Source organism: Megalops cyprinoides, chromosome 7, assembly GCF_013368585.1.
Source record: "Megalops cyprinoides isolate fMegCyp1 chromosome 7, fMegCyp1.pri, whole genome shotgun sequence".
Lineage (NCBI taxonomy): Eukaryota > Metazoa > Chordata > Actinopteri > Elopiformes > Megalopidae > Megalops > Megalops cyprinoides.
This window is the reverse complement of record NC_050589.1, coordinates 23200856-23219640: the sequence shown is the minus strand read 5'-3', so window position 1 is coordinate 23219640 and position 18785 is coordinate 23200856. Positions and strand designations below refer to the sequence as shown.

General features: G+C 40.7%; 1 protein-coding gene across 1 annotated transcript; it reads left to right on the top strand.

Moving 5' to 3' along the window:
• The first annotated feature begins 60 nt into the window (after window positions 1-60).
• On the top strand, window positions 61-17036 carry ninj1 (ninjurin 1). Its single transcript, XM_036533442.1, has 4 exons — window positions 61-225; window positions 12412-12649; window positions 13626-13802; window positions 14941-17036. The coding sequence occupies exons 1-3, from the start codon at window positions 169-171 to the stop codon at window positions 13766-13768; spliced, it is 438 nt and encodes a 145-aa protein (XP_036389335.1). The 5' UTR covers window positions 61-168; the 3' UTR covers window positions 13769-13802; window positions 14941-17036.
• Window positions 17037-18785: the final 1749 nt, after the last annotated feature.

The window sequence follows — 18785 nt, the reverse complement described above, 5'->3', positions numbered from 1 at the left end:
TTTCCGGACATCCCGGAGTAGCCGTTCTATACGCCCCCAGTTGGGGGGAGTAAACTCATTCTTCAGCGCACAACCTTAAGATCACTCGTGAAAGCCATACTGACCATTTCAATTAATTTCAATAAAGGGGTTTCAACGTCGTGCAACTTCCTTTGCTGATCGTTGGAGATGGCCGCAGAAAGCGTGGAAATGAACGGAGATGCTGATAGAAACAGCGGTGGAGAGGTAAGATAACGAAACCGTTAGCTTGATACAAAGAAGCCAGAATGGAATGACAAATTGTCATGGCTGGCCGGCAAACGCGCGTAAACATGCGCTCATGGCTGGCTAGCTAACTAGCTACTTATGACGTTAGCGAAACAAATTGTTGTGGTTTTATTGCGCATAACGGCATATTTATTTTCCCGTACATTTCCCCCGTTTAGTCAGCAATTTTTTCGAATGATACTTTTTTTCTGAGCTACGCTGTTCAGCAAACTATAAAATTGCCCCGCGAGCTGTTCAGGCTATAGGCTATAGCAGCAGTACCGTAAACTAGTTACAACAAGCATCTGTCTTCCAGAAATATAATTTATTGTACTATACAGCTGTAGCTAGTTTGCCCTCCTGTACACCTGCATGTGTTTATGGTTCTATATCGTGTCTGGAAGATTTGCGGGTGGTAGTGATGGTGTAAAGAAAGCGCATATTCCTTCCTAGAAATCGGGGATGCATGGATTGCCTGCTTTCTGGAGTGTAAGAATGCATCTGGGCTAAAAGCGAATTATTTTAAACGAAGCAAATATTTTCTTACATAAGAGCGCATAGTTAATGCCTATTGGCAGGTCGATATTTGATTTTAACGAGCTAGAAATAGTTCGCCTCTCACCTACTCTCGTATGCTCATGCTCATTTTTTGCCACATCAATTGATGTTGCTTATCACGAAACATATCTTTGTGTGTAATTTTTGGTTAAATAAGACTTCAACAGCCTTTAGCAAATAAACATTGTCTTTATACCAGTTTAGCCTTTTTTTTGCAAACAGAATACACGTAGAAAAGGTCTAGTTTTGAACAATAGGGGCTTCACATATTTCTTGGCCAATTCCCTAATCCCAATGCTTTTTAGATTAGGGACAGGCCACATTCAACACTAGTCATTTATGACGGCACAAAAAGATGATCTTATTATGAGATTACTGTATTAGTCCGAAATAGTCAGTCATGGGTAATCGGTGAATATAGTTTCATCACCTGAATTACATATGGACTGGAAATGAAGCCAGGTCGAGAACAGTAAAGTAGTTTTGGATTATTTGGATTATTCTCTATCATTAACAGCAATGTGCAGAAGTAGTTAGAATAAGGACTCTTGCTTTGGATCGTGGAGGGTTTCAATGCAGCGTGTGCATGTTTTCATCTGAGAACTTTTTAGAACATCCCTTGCCACTTGTATGCATTTATTAATACAAAGAAAAAGTAATAACATGAAATAAGAAGGTTTGTGAACAACACAGGAGAACTGAACATATTGTGTTGTTTGACTGCTTAAGGATTGGAAACATTTCTAAAGGAGGAGGTATTTATTCAGGTACAGTCATAGCTTCATCCTGTATAAATGCCTGTGCTGTCTTTCTTTTGCACCATGGTATGTATGTTTTTAGAATGTATGACTCCTTGTATTGTTATTACTTTACCATGGTGTAACAAGTGTGCAAGGCAAATATCTGTGCAAACATGTTATAAGTATATGACCTAATTTATGGAAGTGACACTGGTGTTGTATCCCTCAGTAGTGTACTTCACTGGATTACTGTAACTGTAATTCACATGGCATGTGGCATGAGAATAATTTAAATTATGGATAAATATTTTGTTAAAGTAAATGTGGTTTGAAAGGTATTTTAATCTGTTATTGATACTCTTTTATGAAAATCAACTTTGTGGGATATTGTTAAGATGTCATACCTCTTTGTACACTCAGCCAAAATGAAACCCTTTTTTGTGTAAACCTCATTCTTGTGAAGTGTATGCTTTCATCTGGTATTGTAAAAAAGTTGAACAGGTGCAGTATGTTGCATTTTATTATGTGGAAGTGAATGATAACCCTGCTGGGCAGTCCAGTGGGGAAGTGGTTAAAGAAAGTGTGAGGTTTTAGCTTAATAAAAGAGAACCTAAGGTCTTTTTAGTTTTAATGGGTTTTACTGGTCATCTGCCTTTTCACTGCAGAGTGAAACCACTGAAGTATGTGAAGGGGGGAAGTTTGACCTGGTCATCCACTCCCAGGTCAGGGACATTGTGTTAATATAACAGTCCTTCCATTCTGCACTCAGAAATCCATGTGCAAGGAGAGAGAGAAATAGAAAAAACAGCATTGGCACCAGCCTTTGAAAAATAAATATCTAGAATCCCATGGAAGGTGAGTGTGGGAGGCAGAAATACAGGATTAAAAAACATGGTTACTCTCAGTCTGCCAGTCTAAATTAGAAACCCTGAATCGCCCACCACCGAGACAGACTTCAAACACAGTGAGACTGAAGAGATTCTAGCCACAGTGAACACACATATTAGTGGAGTATATATGAAGCCATCAGGTCCCTGAGCAAGTGGTTTTCACCCAGATGTGCAGCTAGGTCTTGCTCGGTGGAGAGAGGGAAGAGTCTGTTTCCTCTTTCCTTTCTTTATTGGTTTCCCTCAGGGTGAAAGATCTGAAAAGATATAGACAATTTGTTTGTTTGCCTTTTAACCCAGCCAGATAGCCATTCTACCTAAAAGTCTCCCCTGTATAGGTCTGAAAACATCTGAAGCAGCACAATGGAAGGTGCCTGGCATATTTGGCCATACATATGTATTCCACTGCATTTGTAGGAGCCCAACTGCAGGAGCCCTTGGTGCTTGTGGCTGTCAGCTTGCATCATCTGCTTTTGCATTAAGAGTTAATGGGATATCACACTCACACAGCTGTTTGAGAAGGTGCACATGCCCATCCTGGTATAACAGCATGAGCAACCACTCCACCTCATTAACAATTCCACGAATCACAGATGGAAGGAACCCCCCCACACACACACCCCGTCTTTTGGTCCTGTAATACTAAGCTTAACAGGCACATTTGCACTGGCATTCAGGCTGATCTAAAAAGTGACTTCTGTGTAGGTTTTTGTCTTGTTCAACACAGAAAACACAGACGTGTTTTATGCATTGTCTATTATAGTGAAGACAGAATGATGTTACCAGAATGAGCAGAACCAGAGGATAGGTGTTTGGTTGATGCAGCAGATGTCAATGTGGTGGAATCCTGAACTAATTTTAAAGTAGTCCATATCTCCAGCTATTTTTTAAGATGGTTGAAGGTTATGCTTCCATATAAAGGCACAGCTTTCACTTAAATTGTTTAGCCAGATGATGATGTCACTTCTTTATCAGACTTTAATTTGGACTGTCTTGAAAAGTTCTGAGACCCTACCCCAGTCATACCTCTGTTCCAGTCAGTCTCAGGTGTCTGCGCCTACCAGATCAGCTTCAGTGTAGGTACACCTGACACTCGGGGTAAATTATAAATGGATTCTGTGTCTGTTCTTTTGTACACAATAAAGTGCCATAGCCTGTGAGCCGCTACACTTGTGGGGATAATTTTTTTTAGCCCAAACAATCCATCTCTTATACATTCTACTTCCTTCACGGTAAGAGAGATTATACTTGCTCATCTGCAAAATAGTTGATATGCTTCCATTAGAATGTTATCTTTTATTTCATAACTACAGTTTGTAAAAAGGAAGCCATAGCATAGTGCAAGAGTTGCTTTGTTCCTCCTTTGTACTTCACCTCAAGCCATTTTAGTAGTACTCTGAGATCAGCTGTGTAGACATTCAGAGTTGTAATAAAGCATCTGGAAATAAGGGAAAATTATAATGTCACTTATGTTTTAATGTTAATGTTAATTACAGACAGCAGACATTCTAAATTCTTGTGGAGCGGTGAATTTGCAACATTGTCTGATCAGATCAGTGAGAAAATGGCCGTGAAATGGCCAAACCAACAACAAACAATGAACCATTTCATGAATTCCCTTCATCAAAATACAAGAAAATGAAGCATAAGGACAAATAAAGTATTTGGTTTATTTCAGTACTATGGCAGACGTATGGATCAGTTACTATACCTTAATTAGACCTCCTGCTGTGTTTGAAATGAAACCCGTGAGGCTTGCATGAAGACACTTTTGTCATTAGCCCACTTAGATCTTGGTGTTGGGTACCAGGGGAATACCACCATTCCCAAAGTTCCTCGACCATGACAGCACAGGACCTTTAAACCCACATCGTTCATTTTCCCACCCTGGAGCCATTAATGACAGCCACTTATGCTAGCTGTCTAAGCAAAGCACCATAGTAACAGTCTGGACATGACTGACAGCCATGCAGGACCAGGCCACTCAGGAAATGCTCTGCTGCAACAGAAATAGGAAATTAATTTTCAGTCACTAATGCTTGACTACATCTTTGATTTAGTGAATATGAATTTTACTAACAATTCTCCAGTTATGAGTGATTGACATTTGAATATGTGTTCATTGATACATTGATATCATGCTGTTGGCATGTGGCATACACACACACACACACACACACACACACACACACACAATCTCTGACCAGGCCTTTAGACGAATAGAAGCCTAACTGATGATTGCTTGATGGGTACAGCCTGGGGTGGTTTATTCAGAAAATGTGACTTCTTGGTGTAGTTAGAACTGTAGTTGCTCTGTGTCTGAAATAAGGAGAAGTGTAAGCAAATTTATTAGGAATTCATGTAGAAAACACATGAAGACCAGCCGTTTTGTACAAGAAAAGGGAAATAATTTTTATTGTGTCAGCTTGTTATTGCAATTCTGTAAATCCCTTGAGAGTGTGATCAAAGTTCAGCATTAATGTCAGCTTGACAATTTATTTTGACAATTGAGTAAGAATTAGAGGCTGCCTGCCTTGACTACCAGCTTTTATTATTGATATTGTTCTGTATTTTAGATGGCTACTTTTAGATAACTTGTAAATTTGGTGGATAATTGCACAAGTGTTGCAGCAGGACTGCGTACTTCCCTGTCCACTTATTCCAATAAAACGCAAGACTCTGATGCTCCCATGTCTGTGAATCACACAATTACACCACAGAGCTGTCAGGCTGACCTGTGGAAATGCGCTTGATGCAGATTGCTATCATAAATCAAAGGTCTTCAGTGAGTTACAAGTAGAAAACTCAGGTGGAAAGTAGCACGAAAGCCTTCCTGAATCTCATATTCAAAAATTCATCTCTAGTTGTTAGAAAATCAAATCGTTTTGAGCAACTTCAAGAGTAGATAAAACACCAGGTTACCAAGCAGTACATTTGGAAAGCTTCACATTCACCTTTAGCTGGTTACCTAGCTATTACGTACAACCTGAAATATTACAGAGTAAATAAATCCATGATAGTAAATTCAACATTATTGCACTCAGTATTGTAATAAACAAACATTTGGGAACCCACATTCATTACATTACATGCATTTAGCAGATGCTCTTATTCGGAATGACTTCCATTCATCCATTGGTACAGTTTTGCAGATAGAATAAAAAATTGGACTTTCAACAAAGAAGCTATTGGAATAGTGTACACATAATACTGAACTGTATGTCTCTCTCCATGAGAAGTCAGTAATGACTGAAGGACATTCATAAGTCCTGAAGACTGCTTCTTGTCTTTTTGGAGAGCTGCAAAGGGTTATGTCTCTTCCTATCCACACCTTTTCCTGACTGAAATCTAGCTCCAGATATCCAGTTCCATATCGGGGTCACACCAGTACACTTATTGAATGGATTGTTTTATTTTTTGCCTTGTACATTGAAAGGTAAATCCTGGTGTCAAATGAAAGAAATCAGATTTACAACAATTTTGTAAATGTTCTCACTGGAAATTTGCCAGTGTTTGAGGTTAGCGGCCAGAATGAATCTATTTTGTCCCAGAGTGTGATCGATGGGGAATGAAGCAGTGCTACTACTGAGGTTGTTGGCACAGCTCTCCTCCTCCCCCCCTCTCTCCCCCCGCCCCCCCCCCCTCACACACACACACATACAGGGAGAGTCTGGCCACAGCTAAATCTGCATTTGCGGTCTCACTTCCTGGAAATATCTGTTAAGTATGAATACATTTTTGAAAATTGAAAGAATTACTGTACCATTGCCAGTTTGCTCTTTCTGGCATCTTGGCTTTGGATTGCTGAAGGGGAATTTTATCCACATCCTGAGATATCAGTGGAGGGTACAGGGGAAAGGGTCCTGTTTAAACCTTACAGAGGTGGCAGCAAGGCTCTTCTGGCCCATAAGACCAGGCATTGCCCTCCACGTGTTGAAGAACAGCTCTCTAGGCTGACTGACACTAACAATGCACAGTAAAGAGTGGCTCACAAGGGCAGACAGTCTCTGTCTGAACCCGAGTACCAGAATGGGAGGCGGTCTGGAAAAAGTGACGATGTCCCCCAGCCTGACTGGGGCCCTGAAATACCCTGAGTTTTGTACAAGCTGGCACAAAAGAATAAACCAGTGTCATTTGGGGTAATGGCCGACCAGACGGCTGAGCATCTCTTGGCTCATGTCCTTGTTTTCTCCCGCACAGAAGTAACCAGGAGGTTAGAGCAGATAGACAAAGCCCTCAGATGCTCTTTTCCTTTCAGTCCGCCATTGCACTCTATTATAATTGCATGCGAGCAGACGTGTTTTATCTTTTCCTGAATGCTTGGTTGGAAAATATTGCAACCATTGTTGTTAATATCAGTTTTATACTTACAACAGAAACTTTGGCATTACATTTTATGATTGGTGCATTGGAATGGGCTGTGTCAAGCTATCTGTGTGGTTTTCTCAAACCCATCTGCATGTGTTGTACTAATGCTACCTGCTGTGGTGGTTTGCATTTTCAATGGATGGAGTCTCACCTGTTAATGTTCAACTGGTGCTGATCCAGGAACATCTTCAACGTTAAATGTTTCTGGTATCACTTACAGCCCCCTACATTGCATTTGTTTGTTAGCAAATTAGCAAGGTTGCTCAGCACATGTGAGCATATGCTGGAGGAAGACATATGCATACATGTGTTTTTGTTTTCCCTGTTTTGGAGAGACCACAACAAAAATGTTCATACTAATTACGCTGATTATGTACAAATCTGGCATGCAACCTGAGAGGTAATTTTTTCTATTGAATGAGAGCTGAACAAGACCGTGCAACCGAGGTTGTGATTGGCAACAGAAGAAGAAGGAATTTGCTGCTTACAATGTATAGAGAAAGGACAATGACCATAGCAACAGTAACTATTTATCTGGCAACACCATTACTTTTTATGCTTCCCAAGGGTATTTGCGAGGTCAGTGTAGGTATTGCGCCAAGACAATGGCTGTCCACTGCTGATTGTGCCATAACCTGCCCTGTTGCATTCTGGTTACAGGGGTATTAAATTTGTTCCATAACTCTTCTGGTGTAGTGATGGGAAGCATTTACCCAGCAGCTCAATGGTCAAGTAGAGGTCATTATGGTGAGATGTGCCACTGAAACTGGGCACGAGGAATTACTTCCCAAGCTGTGGTGTTAGAGGTTTGCTTGTTTGTTTTTCACTTAGCATTTGGATTTCCTTCTGAAATGTATGAATGAAAATATAGTCCAGTGAATGACTGGGTCCTAGGTCATGGGCATTCATTTTCAATACCGCACTCACCAGTATGAGTGTAGTGCCGCCCAAAGAGCTGGCATGGGGCAACTGCTCTTCGCGGAAATGGCTCTTAAAGTCTACTACACATATTGCCATTTAACATCAAAAATGACTGGCCTGTGAGTAAACTCATGAAGAATGGGATCCTACAGAGTTGATGGAGTCTTGGCTGGTCTGCACAAATTTTGAAATCTGGGAACCATAGTGTGTGTCACCACCTAAATAAAACCTGGTACATTTGCCAAACCTCCTCCTCATAAATTACTCATCTTCCACTTCCATGATATATTTGGTATACGTTATGTAATGGTTATCCTTCATTGGCAGTGAAACCAAACACTGAGCAGGAAACACCGAAAAATCTTGAAGCCTGCTTGAAATCCTTTCGCATCTTGTACGCACTTCCAAGAGCGATTTTCTGCACCTGTAGTTAGCAGGCATGCTGCATGATGGTGTTAAGCTGAGGTACATTTTCCATGCACATGTGCCAAATTTCAACCACAGTTGTGGTCAAATTCACACCAGCTATTAAAATCACTAAATCAGGGCTACAATTGTGACTAGAACATAGACCATAAATCAGTCGTGGCCTGCCCTGTGATCTTGCCCAATTTGAGTGACGTGGAAGTGGTGGTCATGGGGGGTTCCCCTGAGCCCTCAAAAAATCACATGGCCACAAAAAAATCAACCAGTTAGGACAATGAATTAAACTGTTGGGCCCCAGAGCAAAAAAGAATATTTTGTGCCTGATTGGTAGCCTACCCCGAAGTGGGAGATGCAATTTTAATGTTTTCCTCCCCTTAAGGCCAGCACTCCTTGAAAAATTTCAATTTCACTTTTTGTACAAGAACAAAATTTTTTTAATTATCATGTAAATTCAGGTCTATTGATAAATACTTGCTTGTCTTTTAATGGACAATATAAGTACTGCATGATTTTGTCTGAAAATGTTTATATTCTAAATGTCAATCGATAATACACAAATGGTTATCTTCTCTGCTCCATTTCTGAGTCCCACTGTTCACTGTTCATAAATGTTAGGGCTTGTCTCAGCACATAATGTGTGATGACACAAACACCAGCGGAAATCACCTGACACTTCCTGAAAGACAGAGAAAAAACCGCTCAAACTTAAAACTAGGATGTGGTTAAAATGTGCTTGAAAGTCCCTCCAAAAAGGATTTCCTTTACTCAGTATGGCTATAAAGTATAATCTTAGGGTTTGTATAACATTGTTTTTATCTTCTCCACACCTTATTCATTCTGGAAATGGTCTCCCTGCACCCACACTGGCAGAAGTATGCAGTAATTAATGACAATAATGCAACATTTAAAAGGACCCATCACAGAACAGGAAAGAGTGAAGTGCCAGGGACAATGAATTAGGGTGACTTTCTTAGCCGTCACAGAATAGTAATTGACATTTTGCAGAAATACGTTTGCTTGAACGAAGTCCACTCAAGTAGAAAAGCAGAAGACCAAGCCCCATCAGTGGTTTGGAAAGTACAAAGAGTTCCAGCCCTCTCTAGTTTCGTTTGTCTGTGGTGTTCTTGGTGGGAGGAGCTACGGGCAGTCTTTGGCTGTGCACAGAGATAACTGGGCAGGGAAGGAAGCAGGCAGCTGTCCATTCTGTTGGAATGAGAGGTCTTTTGGAAGGCTGCATGTTTTCAGGGTTTGCAAAGGGCTGTGGTTTGTGTGCAGAGGCGAGATGCAGAGATGCGGACAAGGGCTCCCTTGTTAGAGTGGCACTCTAAATGAACACACCACCCTTCCCTGACATAGAAACCTGCGTAATGTTTGGATGAAGGAGCAACTTCTTCCAAAGAGGCATACTTTCCCCTCATCAAAATACTTGCAGTATTTTGCCCGAATATATTGGCATATACAGTATTAAGCTTGACATTAGATATTTTTAATAATGTAGGTATGATATTACTGTGGTGTGGTGGTATGATACAATGTGTTGTTGTGCGATCATTGTGCCTATCAAATTAACGCTCATGTTAAGCACAAATAATTTTGCATTTCTGTCTTACTTTTTAGAATTCTTTATTCTTTTTTTAGTGGAAAAGGTGAACTGTGCAAATCTTGCCATTCCCCTGAAGATTTAATTATGCAGGACTGCATTCACTCTAAAATTAGAGGGCTGACTTTTCATGGCTCAGGCTTTTTAAAGCCAAAGCTGCCCAGAGTCAGACCTATTTGATAAGAGTATTTGTTTTTTTTTCTGTAACAGTGAGTTTTTGAAAATGCTTTACTGCAATTTACCGCTGGCTGTGATGTCCAGCTCTTGAAATAGCAGCACTCATACTGTACAGCTGGGTGGAGGCAATGTCACAGGAAAGAGGGCCCCTCCATGGGGGTGGTCCTGGTTGGCACAGGGCAGTTGACACCCTACTCAGCCAATCAGTTTCATTCTCAATTCAACCAATCAGGGTTAAGCAGAATCTATTGCTCAGCCTGTATTACTCGATATGCTTACTGTGTGGGCCAAGTCAGGGTGTGCAGACACAAGGCACCACAGGATATGGGGAATATGATGAGGTAAGGGCCTTACTCAGTGGAACAACTTGCACCCACACCCACTGGTATCCACAGAATGCTTCTTTTTGTACATAGTTTTGTACGTAGTTCTGTCTTCACAACTTTAACTCACTGTATTGCTTACTCAACAGGGTAGGTTAATAGTGTCACTACTAGACCAAACTGTTATGTTACATTTGATAATTTTATGAAGTTGACAGTGTGTAATGCCTTTCTGGTATTTTCTAAACACTCTCAGCCCTTCTGTGACCATGTTATCACAGATTCATAAGCAGAATTATGAGCAGACCGCAATAACTAAAAAATAAATGTATATTTTTAAAATATAAACACCTGAATACTATCCTCAGAGCTATAGGAGATTTTTCAGTCTTATAGCCCTAAACTAAGCAGTGGGTGCCACTTATTTTTCATAGGGTTAACAGATTACCTATCATCCTAAGTAAACACAAGAACAGTATTTGTTGGTCTACTGCAGTAAGTATAATTTTTCCTCAGATTTACTGTGGCCAAATTTGATAAAATTGCATACTTTGTCCTACCCACCATGCATCAGTGTGACTTGTAACCAGACTGTTGCCAATTCAAATCACAAGAGGAAATCCTTTGTTGTGCCCTTAGAACAAGGAACTGAACCTGATTAGTTTCAGTATATTTGCAACTGAATAAATTGACTATGTGTAAAATGTAAATTGTCATAAAACAAAGTATTTGTAATAATATTTGCAGTAAAAGTCAAATAGAAAACAGCGGTGCACTGCAGGTGCTCTTACTCTAATAATATAGCCACTTGCAGTACTCATCCTGCCCTTACCATGTTCTTTATCCCTCCATGCATGCTTTAGAAGGATACTAAATCATTTTGACACCGCTAATTTTAACTACACAATATACTCACTTGATTAACATTGATATATATGAATGTAGTTATCCTCTAGTTCAGTAAGTAATATGCTCCTCCATGAAGTGATGGTATATGAGTCATTGATTTGTGTGTTAAAGAGGTGAGTGCTAAATGGGCATGGAATCAGTGTGTAATAGAGAGGGCTCTAGGTCCAGTCCGGTATACTGGTCACTTTGAGGATAGTCTTGGGCTGGGATCAGTTTTCTGAATGAGATGGGGCTCTGGACTGACTGACTGTAGTAAGGTGTGGTATTTCACAGAAACGCATATCATACAAAATTTGAACTTGATCAAATGACACAATTATAGTTTTTCTAACCTCAAGCATGTTTTGTCACAAAAATCCAAATTAAAATCTCAAAATCAGTATTCCATGAGAAACTGTGCTGGACAATTGATTTAAGTGACACATAAAATGTGTCTTTTGCTTAATTTATCATTCAGATCTATTTGTTACAGCACATTTATCCATCTACATTGTCACAAAGTGCTGAGAAAAAATACAATAAAAAAAAAACTGAAAACTGTAAGCTACTTGGGGAATAACTGGAACACTGACCCAAGACAACGGTTGTCTGGTGTCTAATCTCCATGCAGACTTTAAGTAATTGCAAAGAACATAATCCCCAGCAGCAGACTGTTGTTACAGGTAGAGCTGGCAAACAGTAAAAATACAGCAGGGCTGCATGAAGCCATCAGAGGGGACACGGGGGCTGCTGCTCCTTAACCAAGGATAAACTCATCCCAATATCCACTTCCTGCTTTTAACCAACAGCTGCCAAATAAATAAGTAAATAAAAAGTGATCATGCATAAACTGCACATAACAACTGACATTTGAACATTTTACTTTGAAAACAGAAAAATTAAGTAATGCTATGAAAAATGCATGTTAAGCAGCTTAAGATATATTCACAGAAAATACTTACTATCCTTACTATATGTTCAGGCACTTTGTGCTGGTGTTAATGGAATGGGGTCAGTGTGTAATAGAGAGGGCTCTAGGTCCAGTCCAGTGTACTGATCACTTTGAGGATAGTCTTTGGCTGGGATCAGTGTTCAGGCCTTTTGTGCTGGCGTTAATGGCGCTTATATATGTTTTTGCATTGAGAGCCCTCTAGCTGTGCTGGTGTTAATGCGTATGCCTTTTGTTCAGGCTCTTCACTCTGTGCTGGTGTTAATGCAGGTGTCTGTGTCCTGGCTCTTCACTCTGAGCTTGTGTTAACGCCTCTCTCTGTGTTCAGACCCCTCTGGCGGGGCGCTGGCGGCGCAATCCCGGCCCGCTCAACATGAACCACTACGCCAACAAGAAGAGCGCAGCGGAGAGCATGCTGGACGTGGCCCTGCTGATGGCCAACGCCTCCCAGCTGAAGGCCGTGCTGGAGCAGGGGCCTGACTTCACCTTCTACTCCCCCCTCATCGCGCTCATCAGCATCAGCATCATCCTGCAGGTCATCGTGGGCATCCTGCTCATCTTTATTGGTGAGGAACAGGACAGACGTACCTGCTACACCGCACTGTGTATTAACCACACATGGGGCAGGGGCGTCATGTCCTTTCACCCAGTGTCCTGTCCTCCTAAACTACAAATGCTCTCCTGATACGTCCTCCTTTCACTTGAACCCGAGATGAACTGAAATGAAGTGAACCACAAAAGCGCAAGGAAGATATATTGTCCTGCTTTCTTGGTAATTGCTTGACAGACATTCCCTTAGCAATTGGAGCGTGTCTGTAACCACAGTAACTAGGCCAATGACCAGGTCAAGGTTCATTTGATTTGAAAGTTAAACTACATTTCTAGAAAAGCCAATATTAAGCAAAAAGAGACACAACCTAATTATGAGGGGCAATGACTACCTGGGGCTGGGTAGAGAAAACTCAAGCAATTTTTTCATATGTATTACAGCTTGATTTCAGAAAAGGGCCAGTTGTAAGAGTACATTTTAAAGGATTTGCCTTTCACAAGGTCTGGAATTTTAAACAGAGCATCATAACAGGAAAGCAGAAAGGAAGTGAGTGCATTGTTATTGCAAGGAGATCTATTACCCTTCATGAATAAAGTAACCACCAGCGTTTCTAACTGATATGAGCAGTGACTCATTTAAAGTGTGATAATGTACAAGGCAGCCATTTTGTAACTTTAGCCTTCCATTAATGTTTTTCTAGCTCCTACTGGAGAATGACAAAAATTTACACGAAGACTGACTTCACACGCTCAGATGGTGAAAGACCCCCCCCCCCCCCCTTTTAAAAAAAACATCCACCACACAGCTATGAATTAGTCATGCATGTGAATGTCATGAATGGCCTACATACTACTGGGCCTTTCACCCTCTTCGTGGACGTGTGTTGGATATACGACACCCCAAGTCAGGGCCCTGCTCTGGGGACTGTAGCATTGTAGAAACTCATACCATACCCTGTCTACCACAGAAATTCTGCCTGTGTCTATCTGCAGTGAAGTGGAATTTGAACGATGAGAGCAAACACTTCAAGCTGAACGTGCTGGAGAACATCGCCACGGGGCTGGTCTTCATCATCGTGGTCGTTAACGTCTTCATCACGGCCTTTGGCGTCCAGCGGCCCAACAAGAGCGCTTGACTTGTGGGACCGGACGTGACCCTTCATTATAAAGGTGCGTTGCAGGGCATATTTGGGGTGTGAGTCTGCTGAAAGTTATGCCATAAGTGACGGGAACAAGTAGGTCCCGTTCTTCCTGTCACTCATCATATACCTCCTGTTTCGTTTCGTTTCTTGGAAATAGAGGACGCTGTTTCCATGTAAATGCCGTTTCTTAAAGTGCACCAGAAACACAGCTTCTCTGCAGCTGTAACGAGCAGGGCGTGGCATCCTCTGGCCCCTGCTTGGTCCTGCTGCGACCTGTGCTTGAGGTTCCAGACAGCATCATGAAGGCATGGAGCCACGGAAGGCATGAGGACTTCAATATTTAATCATAGTCATAAAGCAGAAGTAGGGCACCTGGGAGAACATGCAACACACAACACTTTTTTATCCTGATACTGTACCACCACCACATTGTATTATTGGGACCTGCATGTGGAAAATAAACATTTGCAAAAAAAAAATAAGGAGGACAGAGAAAAATTAAAAATTTTACCAAGTGCTCCCTTTCTTTATTGAAATTTATTTAGTAATTCAAACATCCTAGAAATGCCACAGTCAGTGGAGCAGCTAATTCCTTCACTGCCAGTTTTTACTTTTGGTATTGAATAAGACATCTCTCAGCCTACTTGAAAAAGAACAAAACCATTCTTTTGGAACTGCTTGTATGAATTCTGACCTCAGTACCTATTAAAATCTGAGACACACAATACTGTGACCTTCCTAAAGGTTAGTTAGGGGTTTCTGCTTGGATCACCCAATGTAATCAATGGGGTGCTATCTACTCTGCTATCATTTAATGATTCCTGTTGTAATGATTTTTAAAAACACCAGATTTTACACTTATCATGGCTAACAGTCAGTGCTTCTTTTACAGAGCACTTTTTTTCTTTTTTTCTCTCTTTTTTCCCGGATATCATTCGTTACCATGGAAACACACAGAGAGCATAAATTGTGACACAGATTCCAGTATTGGTTGGGGGCCTGTCTTGATCAGTGTTTTTATGCATAGGGGCAGCCTCATTAGTGGCTCTTTTTAATCGGGGCTATAAATAACCATCCTCTGATTCGCCGCATGTTGTGATTCAGGCTGAACAATTACCCCATTGAGTGCTCATCGCCACACATTTGTTCTCCCTCTTTCTGCCCAGGTCCCCATTGTTCTGTATCTCGCAAGAGAGAGGAATTGGGGTGGCCAAAGATGGAAATTTATGGGTTGCCAGAACCGGGGTCACACACAGCAACGAGCCATCAGGTTCTTCTGGACAGAGAGAAGTGACCGTTTCAACCTGCCAGCCTTCACACAGCAATTGGAGAAGGCCTCCACGTCACCAGCACCACAAAGCTTTCCCTCTAATCAGGTTTACAAACACAGAGAATCAGGATTTCACCCTTGGATCAAACCCACTGTGTGGCCACCACAAAAAACTGGATACCAGAAGGAGAAAACCTTTCTTGGTATTCCTTTTTAACAGACTGTTCAATGCCATAAGTGTACATTTGTTCTTTAGGTTTATTTAAAACGTTCTATAAAAATGTCATATACCTCAGACGCTGTCATTAAAAAGGGGCCTTAAAATGATTTCACACGTACTTTCAGGGCATTCCAAAGTAAATGTCCTTTCCAAAACAAGCGGAGTGCAAGTCACACAAAGGACCATTCAGTTTGAAAAATCTAGTGTCATTGCAAAGCTCTGGATATCCCCTGTTCTTTGCTGTTATTTTATTTTGAGCACAATGAGCGTATCAGGCGTTCCACAGTGTTTAGTTGCCATGGAGGGGGTGTACACCCTATATGGAATGACCTTTTCACAGACATGTAGCATGTGAAATTCTTTGTACTTGAACTTTCCCCAAAGCAACTGAAATATGCTTTTTATATGATCATTGATTTTTCAAAAAGATGTTTGTTACAGTATACAAACAAAACAAACAACAAACTTCATACAAACTACTAAACCAAGTTATTACCAGCACTAATTGGCAGAAAGCTTAGAACGCTTCCTGTCTGACTACTTTCAGTAGCAGTTGTGCCATTCCTGACCCACAGTTACTGGCACTGTTTCAGCAATAGCTGTATGCAAAATCACATTGCTGTTAGACATACTTAGATTAGCATTGCCCTTTGCAGACATACTGTGAAGTGTTCTCCACAGTCTGTGCTGAAATTAGAATTAGAGGAGGTGCACTGGAGCCTACACTGAAGGAGAATTCTTTCAGCAAATAACCCTTTCAGCTGTCTTGCAGTTGAAACTGCAGTACACAGTTGTCTGGAGGAAGAGCACCCTCTAGTGTTCACCCTGATGCAGTCCACTAGGCACCCTCCATGTCCCTGGTGAGGTACCCCTCTGAGTATGGCATGGCTGACTGCTGGAGCTTTTGTTGTTGCCTCCTATATATTTAACTATATAACTATGCAAAAAACAAACAGTAACTCTGTGACCCCCATAAGCATCACAGAGTGGGAGCAAAGTTTTAAATGAGCAATACGCTCACTGTCCTAATAAGCAGCTTGATTTAGTTAACAGACAATGTAGGACATAACAACTGACCAAACCTGTTACCAGTTTATTTATTCAAAGAAGAATACATATCACCCTCCCTGGCTCTGGGCAGTCTTATCCCTGGACCTCATCCATTTTAATCTGCTTGATGTCCAAGGCAAAGAAGACACTGGAACATTTTTAAAAGTAAAAAGTACCAGCAGGTTGTATAATCCATCAATTTATTGATCAAACCGAAAACACTTCATCGTACAAACAATTCCCTCAGGGTACATACTGACAATATTTAGTAACATTTCACATTATCTGTTGCAGCCCACACAGTATGGAAACATTTTGTGTACAGTATTTCCAGTCGATACTTGTAAAATCGTGTGCCTCACTGTATGAGGACAAATGGTGCTTTGAGGTTGTTCAAAAAATATATTTGTTGCAAACATCCTACAAGATGGGAGAAAATGGCTGCTTGCTTCCCTTTTTGCCTTACTTCAAACATACTTCCTTCTGTTTGAAGTGTGGAACCATTCCTGTCACACTAGTGCTGCTCTCACATATTGAAACACTTGGGGTATAAGTCCATTTTCCTGACATCTTTCAAGGGCAGTTAATAAGATGGGAACAAGTAATACGCCACTGTACGTCCACGGCGTTTTCCTGACTTCATCGTGTCAAGTGGTTGAAGTGGCTAATGCACACATGCGACTAATACACAAAGTGGGATAAAGCTGGCTCAGACACTCCATGCAGCCAGGTGCAAGAGACATTTCTTACAATTTTTACTTGTACTCTATTTTTTATGACTGGAAATTTTACATAGCACATTCTGCAACCCATTTATTTGTACAGATGACTTTGCTGTATGTGAATCACAGCAGGTTTTGCATTTGTGTATGAATTACTGTAGATTTTTTTTTTCCTGGGAAAAGAGGACCAAATCAGTATATTTCCCTTCCAGACTTTTTAAGAGTTTAATGTAGTGTGTTGACAGTTTTTACAAGAACTGTAGAAAAATGTACTGTTTTAAAATAAAAATATACAAATAACTTTTTTGTCAGAATAATTGTTAGGGCCTTTCAGACTCGTCTTTAGTATATTGTTGCGTTTGTGTCATGCCTTTTCCTTTGGTCAAGGATGCTGCTTCCATATACCCAAAGTACTGATGAATCTCTCCAAAGCTTTAAAATAGCAGATAGTCAGATAGGTACACTGTAAAATTCTAAAGTATAGGGTGGAATTTCAAACTTTGTGACATTTCAGTATGAGCTCTGAAATATGCATACTGTAGTACAGACACAAATTGCATCGTGAATTTGATGTGTGGGAAGATGTTTGATTTTTCAAACCTTTCATGGCAATTTTGTCATATTGGCACTTAGGAAGACAAGGCAAAAACACAACATATGTGCAATTCAGAAGAGGTGGGTTGTTCCTGCCAATGGCTCTGTCATCTGTGAGCTTTCAAATACAAGTACTAAAAAAGTATTAAAAATCTATCTAAAAGGATCCCAGGTGGCGCAGTAGGCAAAACGTTCACTTTGAGCACAAGCTGAACCTGGCTATGAAAATGACTGTCATTTGCCAACAATGACTGCAATCCTACAGAGGCAGAACAAACTGGCTTCGTTCTGGCAAGGACTGGAATGGGTAAATCAGCCATCCTTCCTCACCTCACCAATTTCAGGCACCCTGTGATTCTAAAGGCACCTTAGAGTTGCTCAACATAAAAAGAGTTGCATCTATCCTCCAATGAGCACCCATTCCACTGTAGTGTGCTGTCTGACTTGTAGTGCGAAAAATAGTTGTTGGCAGCATGCAAATGTGTCAGAGATTTGCTTTCGCCTTCAAAGGTTGTCATGGTGAGACAAGACTAGTATACAACTGGTAAATCCAAAACAAGGTTGCATAAAGGCAGAAGAAGTATAAAGCCCCTTTAATCTCAACATTTCCAGCTACCCCTTAAAATGCACTCTCATCAGGTCTGATCCATGCACAGTTGCCCCTGGGACCAATTGTATTGTTAAATACATTTATTCAAAATAAAACCTGTTCTGGCAGGTCTTTATTATTTCTTGATACACTAAGCAAAAATATTACATGAATACAATGAACTTCAGTTTGAACACCTTAACTTGTCAAGCAAGAACTCTGAAAAAAATCCCATTTGCTGACTACATTAAATGTAATAGACTGTTAGATAGACTCTAAATAGACTCTTGGAGACCATTTAAAGTTCTGTGGCTGTGCATCTGCCCTAGCACGTCAAGGCACTTGATATCATATTGTGCTCATATTGGGTGAGGTAATTGATTCTACCAGCAGGCTTACACTCTTTCATCATTACAGAAATAATAAACAGAGATTTTAAATTAATATAACAAATGTAAATTCCAATCACCCTGGACAGGAAAAGTGACACAGCCCATCACCACATTACAATAATATTTACCAGTTTCTCAGTTTTAAATTTCCCTTGAAACCAAACACATCTTTAG

Bases quoted from the DNA above. Each gene is read 5' to 3' on its own strand.
- ninj1 (XM_036533442.1), top strand. From the start codon at position 169: ATGGCCGCAGAAAGCGTGGAAATGAACGGAGATGCTGATAGAAACAGC. The intron at 226-12,411 runs GTAAGATAACGA...CTCTGTGTTCAG, and splicing joins ATAGAAACAGCGGTGGAGAG to ACCCCTCTGGCGGGGCGCTG. The intron at 12,650-13,625 runs GTGAGGAACAGG...GTCTATCTGCAG, and splicing joins CATCCTGCTCATCTTTATTG to TGAAGTGGAATTTGAACGAT.